Here is a 17,109-nt window from a genome sequence, read left to right as displayed (position 1 = left end):
GGAGCCTGGGGGTCCCCCACTTGGATTAAGGGCTTTTTGCTTTTCCCAGTTATAAAGACCCCATCAAATTGAACTTCTGGCTTTTCCACAATTTTATTAACTAGTGTGTTCCAAGCAATCTAATCCATATATTACTCAAATTATGTATCCTGGATTAAAGGATCTGTAAGCCTTATAATAATCATCTCTATGGAATGTCCCTATGGTTAACAGCAAACAGCACTGGGTCTTACTGTCTTCTATGCTCCATTGTGGTTTATGCTCCAGTGGTTTGATTACCTGAAGCTTTCTACTGCTAAGCTAGTAAAAGTGTATTTCCTTCTTCATTCTACCTTTGTGGTAAGATACTTGTCACCATAAGGAAATCTAGAGAAATCAACAGCCTCAGCAAATCTCTCCCACCCCCAGAGTAGCCCTGCCATGGCTTGACATGGTGGTGAAATAGAGTCCTCAGAGTCCTGACCTCTTCTAGCCAAATTCTCTAGATTCTAGCAATGCCTATCACTAACGCTTTGTACCTGAGCAACTCAGAATTTCTGACACCTGAGAAAAACTCAAGCATGCAGATCTCAACATAATAAAGTCTAGAGCAATAATTATCCAAAATAATGTGCTGATAAGAGACAAGGAAAGCTATACAAAAAGAATTTGGAGCACTTTATTTCACGTATTTTTAGATTTAAGCAATGGAAAAAAGAAATGGTCAGAGAAAACCAGAAGTGAGTAAAAAAACAATAATCCAGCACCTTGCAAATTACTCTGATTGCAAAATTAGGAATTCCATCCCTATTTTCTTAATCTTTGGAGCAGACTTACATTAACAACATCATTTGGATTAACTAATTTGAGAAAATGCAGCATACACAATAATCCTGATCTCCTTGGCAACCAGAAAATAAAGAAACAAAGAGAAAGCTATTTAGTACCTTAAACACCATATCACACTGCCTGAAAGCAGCTTTGGTCCTTAATCAATATGCACAGCAGCTTTCTAAGTCATATAACATATCGTAAATATAATTTTATTCAGGATTTTTTAGGTTGAACTCCTAATTCCATAGACAAAGATGCTTGGAAATCTCCCACAGATAAATCTACTTTCCCTGTCTGACCTCCTGCTGAATCAGTCTCTATCACTGTTTGTTGTAGTACTGTTCTCAAAGTGGCAGACCCAAGACTAGTACAATCCTAAAGTACTTACAAGAAAACAGGACCAGTGGTGTGCATTTGCCTCAAAACATAAATTTGTCTCTACATGAGAATAGCAGGGGCAATTTATTTATTCATTTTCTGTACAGAACTACCACATCCCTCATTTCCAGATGGAGCAGCTAAGCCTGTGCACTTAAGGGCTCATCTGAGTTTTATTGGCATCCTGAAAACTAAGGGGGAAATCAAATGCTTCATTTCATTGGAATTTTTCAAAACTTATTTCATCCTACTGGAGTGGAAGATGAAAAACGGAAGTCCTCCCAGACACCACTCTGAAGGGGAGAAATATTCTGGTTAGGCCCAAAGTTTTCAGTCCTTACATGACCAAAATTTCTTATTCCAATTTTGAAGACTTAAATTTCCTATCGCGTAGCATAAATCATTTCTTTCTTCTGAAAGACCAAGTCATTTCAAAATGGTAGAATACAAGACTTCCTATTGAAAATAACAAATACAGCAGAAGACATTGCCCTTATCAGAAGGCTTTTTACATTTTTCTTTCTCCAAATTATTTTTTTTTTCTTGAAGGAAACATGCAGGTGAATGTTTGAGCCTTAGTATTTGATAAATTTGATGGAAATGTGTAGTCTGAATGCTGGAGTATGGGTACAGGCCCACACAAACACAGGGAATTCAGGTTTTGCTCTGTAACTCAGTTGTGATTGTAAGGTTGGGATAATAATATGCATATACCCAACTGGGGTACTGAGCTTCATTAACTGAAGTTTATAAAACACTCTGAAGATAAGTGGTACATATTATCACACTGTAATTAGGTGGTAATTGAAAGATGCTGGATAAACAGTATTAATCATTAATATTCATAGAAGCAGCTCTTCTGAAAATGCTGCTAGAACACCTATTCGAATACTTTTGGGACAACTACTGGTACTGCAGGCTGGGATGCCCACATGCTGGCGTGCAAACAGTGTATTCCCAGAGCATGTGTGTTGTACTGCCAAGCCTGCTTTTGGTCAGATTTGTGCCAACTGATGCAGCTGGCGACCACCAGGTCACTGCTACTGCCTCTTCTCTTCTTCTCTAAACCACTGGGTCCAACACAAGATGGACATGCCTGCAGAAGGGTCTTTGAACAAGTGACTATGAAACATCCTGTGTTTTGCTATTCCTTAGTAATCATGAACCACAGTTCATGTACAGAAAGCACATGTCTTCCCAAAATTACAAAATAAAGATTCTACTCTATATTATCTATTCATTAAATGCTTGACTATGTGCTTGGGCATTGCAAAAGACAAACAGCAAACTGCCCTACAGAGTTCCCATCTTTTGTCCAAGACTAAGGGACCATCCCTAGTCCAACTCTACCAGTGCCTTTCCCAACAGACCATTAGCCTAATATCCTTCTTGCATGCCTCCACTGATGGGAGCTGCCATCTCTCACAAGTCCTAATCTTTTCCAGTACTTCTCTAGATATATTTCTGGAAATCTTTTCCTACTGTCAGTCCCATATAATGCTCCTTGAATTTAAGCCTACTCATCGCAGACCCCAACGCTTATTTTCTTTCTTTTAGCAGTGGCCTTCCACGTATTTGAGGATTTATGCCACACACAGAAATTGCTGATATGAATACTACCACTGAGAAAATGGAATTTTTTATTTGTGTGTTAGGTCAACATAAATCTGAGTGGTTTATTTCAGGTCAGTTTGAAAATCTAACATTTTGCCTGATGATTAGCATTTCCTGACCTTCTTCATTTCTTTAAGCATTACTTTATCCCTGTTTGAAACACTGTGCTGAATGTAATGGGAGTTTGAGATTAGTGCAGGTGAGGGGCTAAACATTCATGATAGAGAGTGAGGAGACAAAGCAACTGGACTACAATTCACAGATGCAGAGCACAAACAAATCTAAAAAGAAGCATTTTCCCAACTGTTCAGAACTTTCCATTCTGGAATATTTAGAAAGCATTCTGGGTAGATTTGGTACCAGCACTACTTTCAAAAGACTGGAATTTCTTACAGTTCTTTCTGAACAATATGTAAGACACAGACTATGTCTGATTTCAGGAAAAATTTCCCAAGGAAGCATAGGCTGGTGATACATTTTTTCTTTCATTTGCTGTATTGCATTGCAGTGCATTATAGCTACCCCTGTTAAGCTGGCTCAGAAATGGCTACAGTTCTGTGATACATTATATGGAATTTCCCAACTACTCTTGACATCCAATTAACATTAAGATGATTTGATGCAATTATGACTTATCCTTCCCAATATCAGTTCTGTTTTGCTGTCATTTTCCTTTCCTAAAGCATCCAGATTCTCTCAAGTCTTATGCAAACCATCCTACCTCACATCTTACTACAACTTTCCCTAGCAAACGGGCCCTTATCCTAGAACAACAGGATTTGATCACATAAACATCCCCAAGAAGCAAGCAGACACTGAAGATTTTAAGAAAGAAAAGAAATCTTACATGTTCCTCTTCAAACTGGTCCCCACCAAATGCAGAGACACAGGGCTTGATACCTCCCGTTCCAAGGGCGATCAAAAACAGACCAACCATAGACAGGATCCTTCATGCAAGAACAAAAATATCACCATTGCAGAACCTTTCCAGTGTTTATGAGAGCATTTTAGTGTCATCCAACCATGGGTCCATTAATATCATTTCCTTTTGCACGTACGTAAGTGATGAGCCAGCAAAGTGCAAAACAATCAAATTCATTATCCTCATTTCTGTATTCAGTACAAGTCAATTAACCAACTGGTTTTGTCAGTTTCTTTCTGTTCTGAGGCCTAATGGATATACTAAAGATCAAAGATCCTTAGGTTTATTTTTCACTCAGACGAGAACTAAAGATTGCAGAGATCCATTGAGAAAAAGAAAAAAAGAAAAAAAAAAAAGATACAAAGCCTTTTCCTATAGCCTTCCAGCCTCAGTAAGCGCAGACAAACTGAATTAGGCTCATTCTTGGGTGTTTTCTACTTCCCACTGCTCCTCAAAATACCATTGGTGGCCAAACAGATTACACCTGTAGGGAACAGGAGTGTCAGGACTGAACAAGTCTAGGACAAAAGGAGACTGTTCTGGAAATGAGATGTGCTCCTTCCTGCACATGTGTATTTTTAGAGCTATGACCACCTAGGCAAGAAGAGATTGGTGGTTTCGGAAATGTCAGCTAGGGAGCTACTCTGACAAGCCTACCAGTTCAGAAGCTAGAGGGCAGGAAGGGTTGTACCCCTATGGAAGAGACAGACCCTTCCTCTGTCACATCAGAAAACCTGTCTTTGGTTTTATGTTCTCATTCACACAGGAGTCCTTGCTGAGCTGGACAGCTACGCTGATGAAGAAATGAGAGAGGAATGAGCCTGGTGCAGGCGCTTGGATAGAGGAGCATGGTATAGCAAAGAAGGGTGATCAGAGGTGTCTATATCAAAGGGCTTAGAGTCTGTGGTGGTTTCAACTCATCCTGGTACATTCACACTCTACATCCACCCTCAAACATCCTAAACCCTTCTCTGGTAAACACAACCCACGCACAGCCCCCTTACTGCTAGCCCAATGGATGTGAAACAAATTACCACCCTGCTAAACCAGCTACCATCACAACCTCCTGCAGCTTCAACAGTTACTTACACATGAACCACCTGGTTGCCTAGGGATGGAATTGCACCGACTGACTTTATCAGATGGCCAACAACATACACAATGGAGAGGTAAATGATCGTCCTGTGAGGAAAGGAAACAGCAATGACTAAAAGTGATGTACAGTTCGAGAACAGAGCATGCCTGTGCTTCCTAACATGGCAGGTCTACTTGGCAGACACGTAAGGAACAGGTTTTTCATACCACTGGCATAGCAGGCAGCTATAACTTTTGTGTCAACACTGAGTGCACTAGAAAAAACAGACAGGCAAACTGGTTCAGATTAAGGAGGGATACCCCCTGCTTTCTTCGCAGAGGTTAATCAGCAGAATAAACTAAATACATTCCAGTCTCGTCAGGCATGGAAGGCTGCAAATCATAGAAAGGTTTGGGTTGGAAGGGACTTTAAAGATCATCTAGTTCCAGCTCCCTGCCAGGGGCAGGGACCCCTTCCACCAGACCAGGTTGATTAAAGTCCCATCTAACCTGGTCTTGAATACTTCAACTCAGTTTCCAGATTACTAACAACTGGCATTGCAGCAGGCACCTAAAGGAATCCCTTGACTGGAAGGCATCTATAGGGACTGTCACTCACATTCAACCCACCTGACTAACATCTGAATTAGGAGCCTGGTTTCCCTATTACAGGTTTGTTTCAGATTCCAAATACCTTAAGGACTAAAGGTCTGAGCACATCTACCTGCCTCCCATGTCTTGTTGAGGAAGAAATAGAAATCTGACTAGGAGGATCAGTCTCTTGAATGTATTCTGTTCCTTCCTCACCTTCAGGATTAAGAGATACCTACATATTTACATGCAGATGACATACACAAAGGGAATGGATGGACTTTTTAGGACAGAGGCACTAGAAGTCCTATAAGCTTTGAGCAACAGCAGTGATCCTCAACGCATCCAAACCCTAGTTTCAACAGCTAATTTAAAGCCACATCAGATCATTCCTAAAAGCACCTATAATCTGTTATTCTGTCCCCAGTATTGGCTGAGATCCAGCTAATACAGTAAAAGCCTCCTCCCATTAAGTCATAAAGTCCTGCCTAACACACAGAAGCCTGCAAAAGGACTTCTCACACCATTAAGCTGCAAGATTGACATCCTCAAATACCAATTAACATTGCTAAGTGACCTTAAGTAAAAAAGTTAGTAAACCCCCACTCTTATTTTGGGGTGGGTTTTTTTTCTTCAAAGGGCCAAGAGAATGGCTAAAATTGAGCAGAAAGAGAAAAGAATATTGACACCTCCTTAAGAACTTCCTGCTGGAAAGGCATACGGCAGCTGAGTTTTTTTCCTGTTGAAACCCTTCTGCCAGATGTACCCAATCCTTGACAGAAGGGTTCAGCTGCACTTCATCATTCTGACAAGCCAAGTTTCCTCAGACAATAAACAAACAGTGCCAAGCAACTGTTATATCCAGCTGCTCACCACCACTCTGGGGCAGATGATAGCCCCACAACCTATCAGTGGAAAGGAAGAATGCCTAACTTACCCAGGGAGAGTTTACCTGGTTATGTGCTGAGAGAGATTATTTGAGTGAAACCAGGTTTCTCTGGAATGGAAATGGGTGTGCTCACACATTTGCTATGCTGTGAGAGCATAAGTATGGTATAGGTAGTGACAGTTCACCTGAAACTGTGAGATTTAGAGGATGACACTGCTTCCACACCATCATTGAATCCTTCTCAGAAGCAGATTTTTGCAAGCTGCAGGTTAATCACCCTACACGTCAGCTTCTTGGAGATGGGTACAGAAGGACATTGGAGAACCGTACCTGTGACATTTAGTTTGTTTCAGTTTTGTTGCCCATTGGCCCTTGGGAGAAAGGCCCACAGAACAGCATAAGCAAACAGATCAGCTGTTTATGGGTTAGGAAAGGAGCTGACCTTTGCAAGTGTGTCTCTGCTACACTCTGAGCTAGCTTAAAACCGGGAGCACACACAGCACTGCCCTTGATACAGGCTGCATGGTGTAGGTGTATGCTTTACGAGTTACAGAGGTGCCTTCACTTACTTGTATTTCCCCAGCCATGAGTCTGCCATGATGGCTCCAATAACAGGTGTGAAATAGCATAGCGCAGAAAAGGCATGATACACAGCGGTGGAGAGATTCTCATCCCAGTGGAAGAAGCTTAAGAAGTATAGTGTCAGGACAGCTAAAACGAAACAAGCAAATCACATCAGATAATTAATGTGTATCTCTGCAGGTAAGCAGGATCACGGTGACAAGAAAAGCACTGATATGTCTAACAGCTATGAGCACTGTTGTGAAAAGGTCTGTGCTTTCAGACCTGTTCCTCAGTCTCTGACACAGGAAAAGCTAAACTGAGATATATGAGTATCAGGCATTCTTTGCTCCTAAACATTCATGTTTAGCTGGAAAATGTTTTTTCTAGCTTATTTTACCGGAACCTGTAGTTCTGTTTATGCTCATTTTCAATTTGAAAATTAGGTGCCTGTACAATTCAATTCCCAAACATGCTGGTTGCACACCACTATGAAAGATGTCACACTCTGGAAAACGAGATCTGGTACAGAGAATCACATTAAAATTTTGACTGGAAGGCACACCTGGAGCTCTCTAATCCAAAATTCTGCTCAGAGCAGGTGTAGCATCAGTATTAGGGCACGCTATTTATACCTGAATCCCAAAATGTCAATTTACTTTGAAAGACAGCTGAGACCATATACAACACAGCCCTGGAACACCAGACAAATGCATGCTGAAACCCAAGGACAGGAAAGACACTTCCCAGACACAGGCCCTATACCTCTCATGCCATAGTAGGAGAAGCGCTCGCAGAACTCATTCACCACGATGAAGGCAATGCTTAGGGGGTAGTTGGAGCCACAGAGTTTCTGCAGGAGACAAACAAGAATGTATCAGCTCTATGCAAGCCTTCATCCCAGCAATACCTCCATAGTGCCTGGACAGAGAAGAGTCCAGCCCAAAAAAAAACAGGTGCCCCTGCTGCTCCACTGGCTTGTGGGTTAGACTGAAGGGACAAGAGGGGACCCCACACCTACCTTGCTTTGATTAAGGCTCTCCAGCAAATCAGCCTGGCCAGCATGGGCCCAGTAAGGACCACCATGCGCCCAGTAAGGACCACCATGCAGATTCATGGGCTGTCAGCAGCCTACCATGCTCATAGCTCCAGGAACTCCAGTGGAAGTAGGTCCTACCACCTCTCCGCTGCAATGCAAAAACCCACTGAAACGCAAAAACACCTTCAGATGCCTTTTCTTCTACAATTCACATAAAACTACTTCCACACCTCAAAACTGTTCTCTCTCCTAGTAACAGACCTTGCCTCAGCAGTTAGTAGACCCTAGATAGCCATTTTCTGCTTCTACGTGAAACTGCTCCCTCACATGCAGCAACTGCCCTCAATCTCTGTACCCCACTTGCATTGAACTGTGCCATCTTGTTTACTGAAGCACAGTGTCAGCCCTGTATCCTGCACTCCCTCAGGCATGGCATCCATTTCATATTCCAAGAACCCTGGCATAGCTATGGATAATTCAATTTATTAATCAAAACTAAACAAAACAGTGATGGGACTGTCAAACCTGTCTGAGCGTGGCCACTCTTTCACTGAATCTGACTTTGCTCCAGCTAAAATCAGCAGCTTCCAAGTGAAATACAAGGCATTTAAAAAGATGAGTCTTGGCATGACCTTGCACGGGCCTCTGTCCCTCTTGCTACCCCACTGTGGTCCAAGCTAAGCAGCTTCCAGCTGCTTTGCTCCACTGCCTCGCAACAGGGAAAGCAAGTTTTCACAGCACTGCCTATCCTCTGCCAATTAGTGGGCTGGCTGTGCACTTGCTGAAGGATGGGGGGGAATGTGATATTAACTGCTGCATTCATATTTATGGTTTTAAACAGCCATGGTATGGGCCAGCAAAGTGAGATGAACTTTTCACATGCATTTCTGTGCCTCATGGCGGAAGTAATGAATTCCTGTATTTCTTCCCACAGTCCCAAGTGCAAATACAGATACGAAAAGAGATGTGTTTATCCAGGTTTATTTCACCACCAAGAGACCTGAGCTTATTTGGATTCCCAAAGCAATGGAATGAAGTTTAGAAAAGTCTTGCTTAATGATGCCATCTTGGTCAACATTATACAAGACCAACAAAAGAGAAAAGACTGCTTGTCCACAAGAAAAAAAAAACAAAACCACTTTCCATTACTTGACCCAGCATCTCTGAAGACAAGTATTTTTGTCCTTCTTTATACATTTTTCTCATGCTATTTATGAGCTGCTTTTTTATGAAGAAACTCTTGGCCTCTTTGCTATACTATAGTAAACATGTAATTATCCATTTCATTTATTATTTACTCTGAAACCATGATACTCAGCATATGGTTTGTAAGACAGAGTGGGCTGCCTTGGAAACTGCATTGAGGACTCCTGCTTTTAGACTAGGCTAAAAATGGTGGCACCTATAAGCTGTAGATGCACAAACACAGAGACATATGCACACACATAATAGGTTTCTACATGTTTTTCACCATAAGGAAGAATATCTGTAAGATACAATTTATATTTCCTGCTTGGAGATATATTCTCAACTTGGAAGTAAAATTGTGTAACAGGGATCATTTTCTTCCCCTCCTTCACAGATCTGGCTATCAGCACTCATTAGATTTAATAACATTTGATAGAGATACAGAGTGTGACTGTTCAGATCCAGATGACACCCTGGCCAGGTGTCAGGAGCCCTACTGCCTGAACTCACCCCTCTGCACAGATGCACCAGCGCTGCTGGATTTAGCTGCTTCTGTTTAAGGCATCACAAGCTACGCTGTGACCTGCAGTGACAGAAAGCCTGGCAGTAACTCATTTCAGGCACTCCTGCTCTGGGACGGGCACCTTCTACAGATGAGCAGGGGCAAGCAGGGGAAGCAGAGCTGGAGGTTGTGACTTCCCAGCTAAACCTGCCCACGAGCCTGAGCAAGGGCCCTGAGTAAGTGCTTACAAACAGAGAGCAATGACTTACAAGCAGGGGTACTTCCATCTGGCTTGTATGTCATCAGATGGCATTAGCACACACAAGCCCTCACGTATTCTCTCCACTCTATCACTGACCTGCCTGTGGCCTGCCTGGACATCCAAAAGTGGGCAGCTTTCGTCCATGCAGAGAGCCAGATGCAGCTTGCTTGCTTTCGCAGAGGAGGACCCTGCTCAGCAGAGGGCCCCAGCAAAAGCAAAGAGGCTAAGCCTGGATTCATGAGCGCGCAGAGTCTGCTCTGCTTAGCTACCACTGTAAGCCTGGGATCTGCGGATGTGCAGGATTATGGAGCTCTTAAAGATACTGTGGAAGTTGATAGTCTGCGTTTTTGGAAAAAAGAAAGGTCATTTAAATTGCCAGCTACAGGAGATGTTTGTTCTCACCTCTCCTTGCTGACTAGCTGCAAAATGGGACAAAGGTTAATATTTCCCAGGAGCTCTGGATATTTAACAGTTAATATCTGCACAGTACTTAGAATTGGGAGTTAAATAGTTGACTTACTAAGGACATGACTGTGAGCTTTAAGAACAAGTATTACCATACTGTCCTGCAAGTCAAAGCAGGTGCAATACAATCCCTGTTCTCCCTGAAGTCAATACAGTGTACAGTTTTTAGGGGTCAAGCACTCAACCAAAATTAGCCTGAACACCTGCACAAGCATCAAAACTGCTTTGGCAACTAAATATTCACCTGAATATGGCTTTAAATCAGAGCCAAAGATGCAAACCTGAGGCTCTGGAACTACAGCTGGGCTCTGTTAACACACATCAGTGGCCTGTCCTCAGCCCCTGTCCTTTCTTCTGCTTTGCAGCATCTGGGTACCCTTCCCTGGTGGGTTTCATCAAGAGAAGCAAATGCACAGATCAGCTCCCTCCCTCCCACATCCAACATCCCCCTCCACTTCAGAGAAGTACCTCCTTTCCCACAAGGAAAGTAGTGTTCAGGGAAAAAGGCAGCAATCAATACTCTTACCCTTTTCCCCAAACATTCAGACAGTTTGTCTTTCCCTTTAAGCTGCACTTTCTAAACTTAATCAGGTTAGTGGAGGGATTTTGCCTCGAGTTGCTAATGCTTATTTCAACCCTCTGCAAGAAAGGGTGTTTGTCTCTAGCCGGAGCACAACAGAGGAAAGAACAGAGAGATCTTGCAATGTTTAGAGCAAGCTGAGCAGAAAGCAAAGGAAACCAGCTGTAACACTCACCGGGGATTTCTTCTGAACAGGGAAATCTCCTTTGGGGGGATCATCTCCTGCAGAAATAAAAGTGAACAAAGTTTCCTTGGATTCGTTTCTCTGAAAAGCATTCATCTCCCCTCTCGCCTTGTCTCCCACCATGCTATGTGGCTGTGGTGAGTTGACTGGGAAGATTTCCAACCTCAGGCATGAAGTTTGATTCAGTTTGAGTTAACCCTAATTGAGCACATTTGTGCAGCCAGGACAGAAAAAGGAGGGAGATGCTACCACGAAAGGCAACTCCAGAGTTCAAGAAGAGTCAGGGAACACAGCCAAAATCATTCACAGGTTGGGGCTGTCAGCGCTTTGTGGCACAGACTGCCCTTTTATTTGGCATGCCCCCAGCTATCATACGTGCACCAGCCCAGCACAGCACTGTACACTGAACAGATGTGAGCTGAATAAAAATCCCAGGTCCCAGATACACCTACTGCCTGCGGATTTAGGAGCAGAGCATGCTTCTCTCTCCCAACACAGTAATGACAGGCTTATTCTGCAGGGATCTCATTCTACTGAAAAGCCACAAATTCTACCCAGGTCATAACAACTAAAATGCTCGTCAAGCCAAGCCCTCACTGTGGCAAGTGCATCTTGTGCTCTGCTGGGAGACCCTGGATTCCCCCTGCAGCTCTATGGACTCAGCAGCCTGCAAGCACACTGTTGTCCCTCCTTCCATGCCCTTCCCATGGAAATAGAGGAGCTCTTCATCAGTATTCTTCCAGTGCCAGCTGCAATTTACAATTACAGAGCAAAATTCTCAACCTTCCCATAAATGATCCTTCGTGGCTGTGGTTCTGCAGTATTCTTGGTGCAGTGCATGAGGGTTTTTTCCTTCCCCTCATTCCCACATTTGGCTTCTTTAAATGGCATATGTTCAAAGAATTTTCCTAAATATTTCTCCCTTCTCTTGTTAGGAAAAGTACAAGGAGTCTCCATAAACTCCTCCCCAGCTCCAGTACTGAGTTGCTGCTAGTGCTTGGGTACCACAGGGACCAGATTTGCAGCTGGCAAATCAGAAAAGAGGCCTTTGCTAACACCACAGATCCTAAATCTGACTTCAGTTATTGCTAACAAGACATGGCAAACACTTAGATATGACAGAGTGCATAGAGGAAGCATAATTATTCTCCACATTCCCTCATGTACTCTGGCATTGCTTCCTCTGAAAATTCCTGAGGATCTTGTTTCACTCCTGGTAACTGTACAGCTAAGCATGGGACCAGCTGAGCAGCTAAACATGAAACCCAAAGTTCAGATGAGGTCAGGAGGGTCTACCTATTTCTTATTCCTTCTTCATTCTACAGCGGTAGCAAAGCAAGTTTGGTACCTTGTCCACACTGCCACAGACCAGCTCCTCATCTTCAGCCTTCCCAGTGATCTGCACACCTTGCACAGCCCTGCTTTTCACCTGGGTCACTTCTCAGGTGCCACAAGCAGCCTCCAGGAAGCTAGGGTTTGTTAAGCCCATTTAACAGGGCAAAGTGACTCAAAAGCATACTCAACATTGCAGGCAGTACAAAGAAGAGGACTTGTGTATGTTAGTCCTGCCTCCTACACACCAGGTTAACACATACTCTCGTGTCCTGCAAGTCTGACCCTTTGCTAGAGGCAGCAGCAATATTTCTGAGCCTTCTGGTGGTATCTCTTACTACCCCAGCTATCTCTAGACAATTCCTGGAAGAAACCTGCTGTATTCTGCCATGCACAGGCAAGGAGAGCAAACACAGCACTGAAGTTATGTCCTGGGTTCAGCAGTAGCAGTCATGTTTCTCCTCCTTGGTAGCTGGTGCAGTGCAGTGTTTTGACTTTCGGCTCGGGAACAGAGCTGATAGAGATGTTTTGGTTTGGCCAAGGACTTTGTGAGCCTCATGCTCTGCCAGGGAGGAGGGGAAGCTGGGAGGAAGCAGAGACAGGACACCTGACCCAAACTGACCAAAGAGCTATTCCATACCACAGCACGTCATGCCCAGGATGTAACTGGGAGTTAGCCGGAAGGGCTGGGAGACTGCAGGGTTGGAGGAGGTATCAGTCAGAGCTTGGTCGGGCTTGGGGGGAGAGTGATCGGTCGGCTGGTGCTGAGGTGTTGTATTCTCTTCCCTTGTTATTTCCTTTATCATTATTATTATTGGTGGTAGCAGTAGTGATTTGTGTTATACCTTAGTTACTAAACTGTTCTTATCTCAACCCGTGGGAGTTGCATTCTTTTTGATTCTCCTCTCCGTCCCTCCGGGAGCAGGGGGAGGGCAAGAAAGGGGGGGAAGTGAGTGAACGAGTTGCCTGACTGGGTTTAAACCACGACAAGTTATTACAGGAGTAATACAAAAGGAAGCCAGAAAAAGTTTCACCATCCCTTGAACAGGGTTTCCCCACTGCTGCAGTGTGGTGCCTTAATATTTTCAGCATCCTGCAGCTGTATTTCTTGTGTATGTATACAACCCCATGTGTCACATAAGCTGAATGATTTTATTTTTTTTTTTAAATCGTAGCATGAAAACAAATGTATCAGTCATTGGAATTAACACATTACATGTCAAATACACTGCAGAGCCATTTAGGCCATTAGCTTCCCGAAGGTCATCTTAGACAGAAAGGGAGAAAAAGAATTCAGATGTCTGGTAATAAATGGTAACTCATAGCAAACAAGAAGAGCAAGTTAAGAAGAATAAATTTGCAAGCACCTCAGATAGGTTCATTCTGAATTAATTTGAATCTCCTTCTAGGTTTCCTCCTATCTCCTTCGATAGGAAGAGACCTGTGTGGCTGAACTGAAAACCAGGAAGGAATTGTTCCACAAATGGAAATAAGGTGACATTTCTGAAGACAGGTATAAACAAACAGATCAAGCATGGAGCAATACAGGTTGCAAAGCCAGGGCACAAAATGAATTACAGCTAGCAGCAGGACACAAAAAGCGGTACGGAAAGGTGTTAGAAATGCTGCCAATATTGGAGAAAGAGGAAGGAAAATGAAAGTCTGTTATTTAAACTAGAAAACAAAAACAAAAGCTCATCCAGAGAAACCAGGAAAGTGACCTTTTTGTTTGACTTGACTATAAAAAACCTAAATTGCAACAAAATACATTACACCATTAAAATGAACTTGTAGGAATATGGGTAAAATGAGACAAAAACTGCTTGAAGAATATTTGGGTACCTTAAATGTGGTCAAGTCACTAGAGCCTGATGAAGTTCACCTTCAAGGGCCGAATGTAGTATTGAACTACTTCCCTTGTGAAGAGCAAAAGCAAGACAAGCATTACCACTGCCTTTAAAATGGCAGGTTAGGACAACCTAGGTGTGCTCCTCCATAGCCTGAGAGATCTTTGATCAGCTAATCCCTTCTAAACACCAAAAGAAGAATAAGGATTACAAAACAGCCATTTTTGCATTAGAAAAGATGCTGTCAAACCAGACTGTTTTATTCTTTGGCAATAACGTGAATGGCATAACAGCTAAAGCAGATGTGATATATTGTACCTGTAGTGCTTCTAACGTCTCACAAGGAAAAGAGGGTCCAGTTGAAACACCCTTCAAACTTCCAACTGGTGTTGAAATTTGCCCACTTTCAACACCAGTTGAAAGTAGACAACTGGGAAATCCCTCTCAGAGTAGCCATCAATAATTTTCTACCAAATTAGAGGGCGTGAAACACATAGGTCCTCAGCTATTCCATAAAAATGGCCAACATGCTGTTCATGTTTGTGTCCAAAACCAGGATGGAGAAGCCTGAAGGAGAACAGGTATCCTGGGTTTCAGTCTCTCATGCTCTGCCAGTGAGGAGGGGCACAGGAAGCTGGGAGGAAGCAGAGACAGGACACCTGACCCGAACTATCCAAAGGGGTATTCCATACCACAGCACGTCACAGCCAGTATATAAACTGAGGGGAGTCACCTGAAAGGCCTGAGTCACTGCTCGGGTCAGGCTGGGCATCAGTCCGTGGATGGTGAGCAATTGTATTGTGCATCACTTGTTTTTATTGTTTTTTTTCCTTTCCCTTTTTATTTTTATGCTCCCTCCTCTTGTTATTTCCCTCATCATTATTAGTAGTAGTTTTATATTATACTTTGGTTATTGGGCTGTTCTTATCTCAACCAGTGGGATTTAACATTCTTTCAATTCTTCTCCCCATCCCAACCTGGGTTGGGGAGAAGGGGGGAGTGAGCAAATGGCTGCACGGTTCCGAGTTGTCGGCTGGGCTTAAACCACAATAACAGGGCGCGAATTCAAAATGACATTGCTAAATGGGAGAAACCACTTTGTGGCTCTGGAATGAAAAAGATGAAATTCAGGGAAGAAGTATACCGAATTCTACCCCATTACCAGGAAAAGCAGCCACAGAGACCAACTGTTCTCCATTTTCATCAAGGATGAGAAAAATAACTGATTTCATCCTCACAAAATATTTAGAGCTGCTTTTGGCCAAATTCCCTTTCTGCAAGAATAGGTCAACACTGGAACAGAGATGGTGGGGCTGGGGCTTTAGGGTCCAGGCAATCCCTCATGCCTGTTATGTAAGAATTTATTAGGGACTGGCTAAATATCAAGTCATGTTCAAAAGCAGGCAGATGGATGAGGTGCCCTCCTGAATTGCTATGAAAATCACATGATAAATAACTTTAACTGGTAAGCACGAAAGCAAGGACTGGTTTCTGTGAAATTTCTGCTTTTCTGAGTTATTCATTATGCAAGTGAGGAATCTGCAGGATGATTCATGCTTGAATTTAATATTCAGCTACCAGCTGCCTTGCATAGCCAGAAGTTCTCTTGAATATATTTTTCTATAACTTTCAGTTCATCATTTAATTTTTTCTGGTTCCCAAATCCACAGGAAGACAATCTGCATTTTCCCTTTGCATTTACAATCCTCAGATTCTCACTGCTTCCTGCTGCAGTGCTATGCACATTAATCTGTTTATACTCAACTGATCTCTTCATTTTCATCTGCATTCATCTTGTCACACAATTCCCTTCTTGATTTTCAGCTCAGCCACACTGGTATCTGAATAATGGGACTTAGCCTGAATTCATATCAAATCGGTCATACTTTATAGCCCTCTTACCATATCTGTATTTCTGTTCTCTTTCTTTCTTTCCAAGATAAGGTTACAAGAATCTAGATGAATGTGTGCCAGCATCACTTTGAGCTTAATGACCTGGCCCTGGATGGACAAGATAACCTCTCCAGGTATCTTCTAGCTTATTTTCTCCAATTCTTTGATTACAGGAAAGAGTATGGCTTAACTGATTTAGACTGAACAAGACTGGTTTCCATTGCCTGGAGACTTCTCAAACTTCAAAGTAATTTAGGGGAATGATGTATTAAATCACTTGAACAACCAGGAAAATATGCTGGAATTCTTTAGACCTGCATATCTGCTCTATTCACCAGCTCTTACAGACTCAAAATTGTAAAGGTATTTGGATTAATACCACTAACAACATCAAGTACTTAATCTATACTTAAGAGCCTGTCATCTGGTAACTAGTCAATCTACAACAGCCAGAGAAACATCTTGTCATTTCTGGTGCCTTTCTGCCTACAGTTTCTTCTATGACTAGCAAGAAGAAATCTATAAAACATTCTCTCACCAGCTTGGGCTTCCTCTGCAGCCTGCAGCATGCTGTCCCCCTCTGCCATGCCTGCTGCTTCCTGCACATTGGACAGCCACAGTTCTGTTGTGCCTGAAGATGAACTTCATTGAGCAATCCTGCTCTCACTCACCCTGCTGTTAATGTTTCACTTCACAACAGCAGTTCTTTGGTCACCAGTAAAAAAGTTACACTTTCATTTATTTGTGATCTGAAGTCATCTCTGCTCAGGTCCCAACTGTCATAGGGAATCTGCCTTTCTCCTTGAATACAGCCTCTAAGGCTGCACGGCAGGTTTCATGGACATTCATGATCAATCACTTTGTGCTGCAGCTACACTACCTTTCAGTAAAATTACTGCTTCTGAATGAGAACAGGGACTAGACCTGAGACTGCACACACTCTACAGCTGGCCATAAGTCCAAACTTTTGACGCC

At 42.9% G+C, this 17,109-nt stretch overlaps 1 protein-coding gene across 9 annotated transcripts in view; it reads right to left on the bottom strand.

Moving 5' to 3' along the window:
- SLC15A2 (solute carrier family 15 member 2) overlaps nucleotides 1-17,109 on the bottom strand; it is a 67,862-nt gene that overhangs the window by 28,974 nt on the left and 21,779 nt on the right. For 3 of the 9 annotated variants that reach the window (XM_061467973.1, XM_061467392.1, XM_061467890.1), the window contains exons 2-6: nucleotides 11,054-11,100; nucleotides 7,608-7,695; nucleotides 6,851-6,992; nucleotides 4,817-4,909; nucleotides 3,653-3,752 (exon numbers count right to left, since the gene is read on the bottom strand). In XM_061467973.1, coding sequence (XP_061323957.1) covers nucleotides 3,653-3,752; nucleotides 4,817-4,909; nucleotides 6,851-6,992; nucleotides 7,608-7,614 — 342 coding nt within the window. In that variant the 5' untranslated portion in view covers nucleotides 7,615-7,695; nucleotides 11,054-11,100. Of the gene's footprint in view, nucleotides 1-3,652; nucleotides 3,753-4,816; nucleotides 4,910-6,850; nucleotides 6,993-7,607; nucleotides 7,696-9,929; nucleotides 10,051-11,053; nucleotides 11,291-11,311; nucleotides 11,404-16,672; nucleotides 16,785-17,109 lie in introns of those variants that run through there. The other 6 variants (XM_061467472.1, XM_061467745.1, XM_061467654.1 and 3 more) reach the window with 6 other exon arrangements.

This window comes from Pezoporus flaviventris, unplaced genomic scaffold, assembly GCF_033815535.1.
Source record: "Pezoporus flaviventris isolate CSIRO_AGI_PZ_B2104156 unplaced genomic scaffold, CSIRO_AGI_Pfla_v1 ptg000001l, whole genome shotgun sequence".
Lineage (NCBI taxonomy): Eukaryota > Metazoa > Chordata > Aves > Psittaciformes > Psittacidae > Pezoporus > Pezoporus flaviventris.
This window is presented reverse-complemented; position numbering and strand designations above follow the sequence as displayed.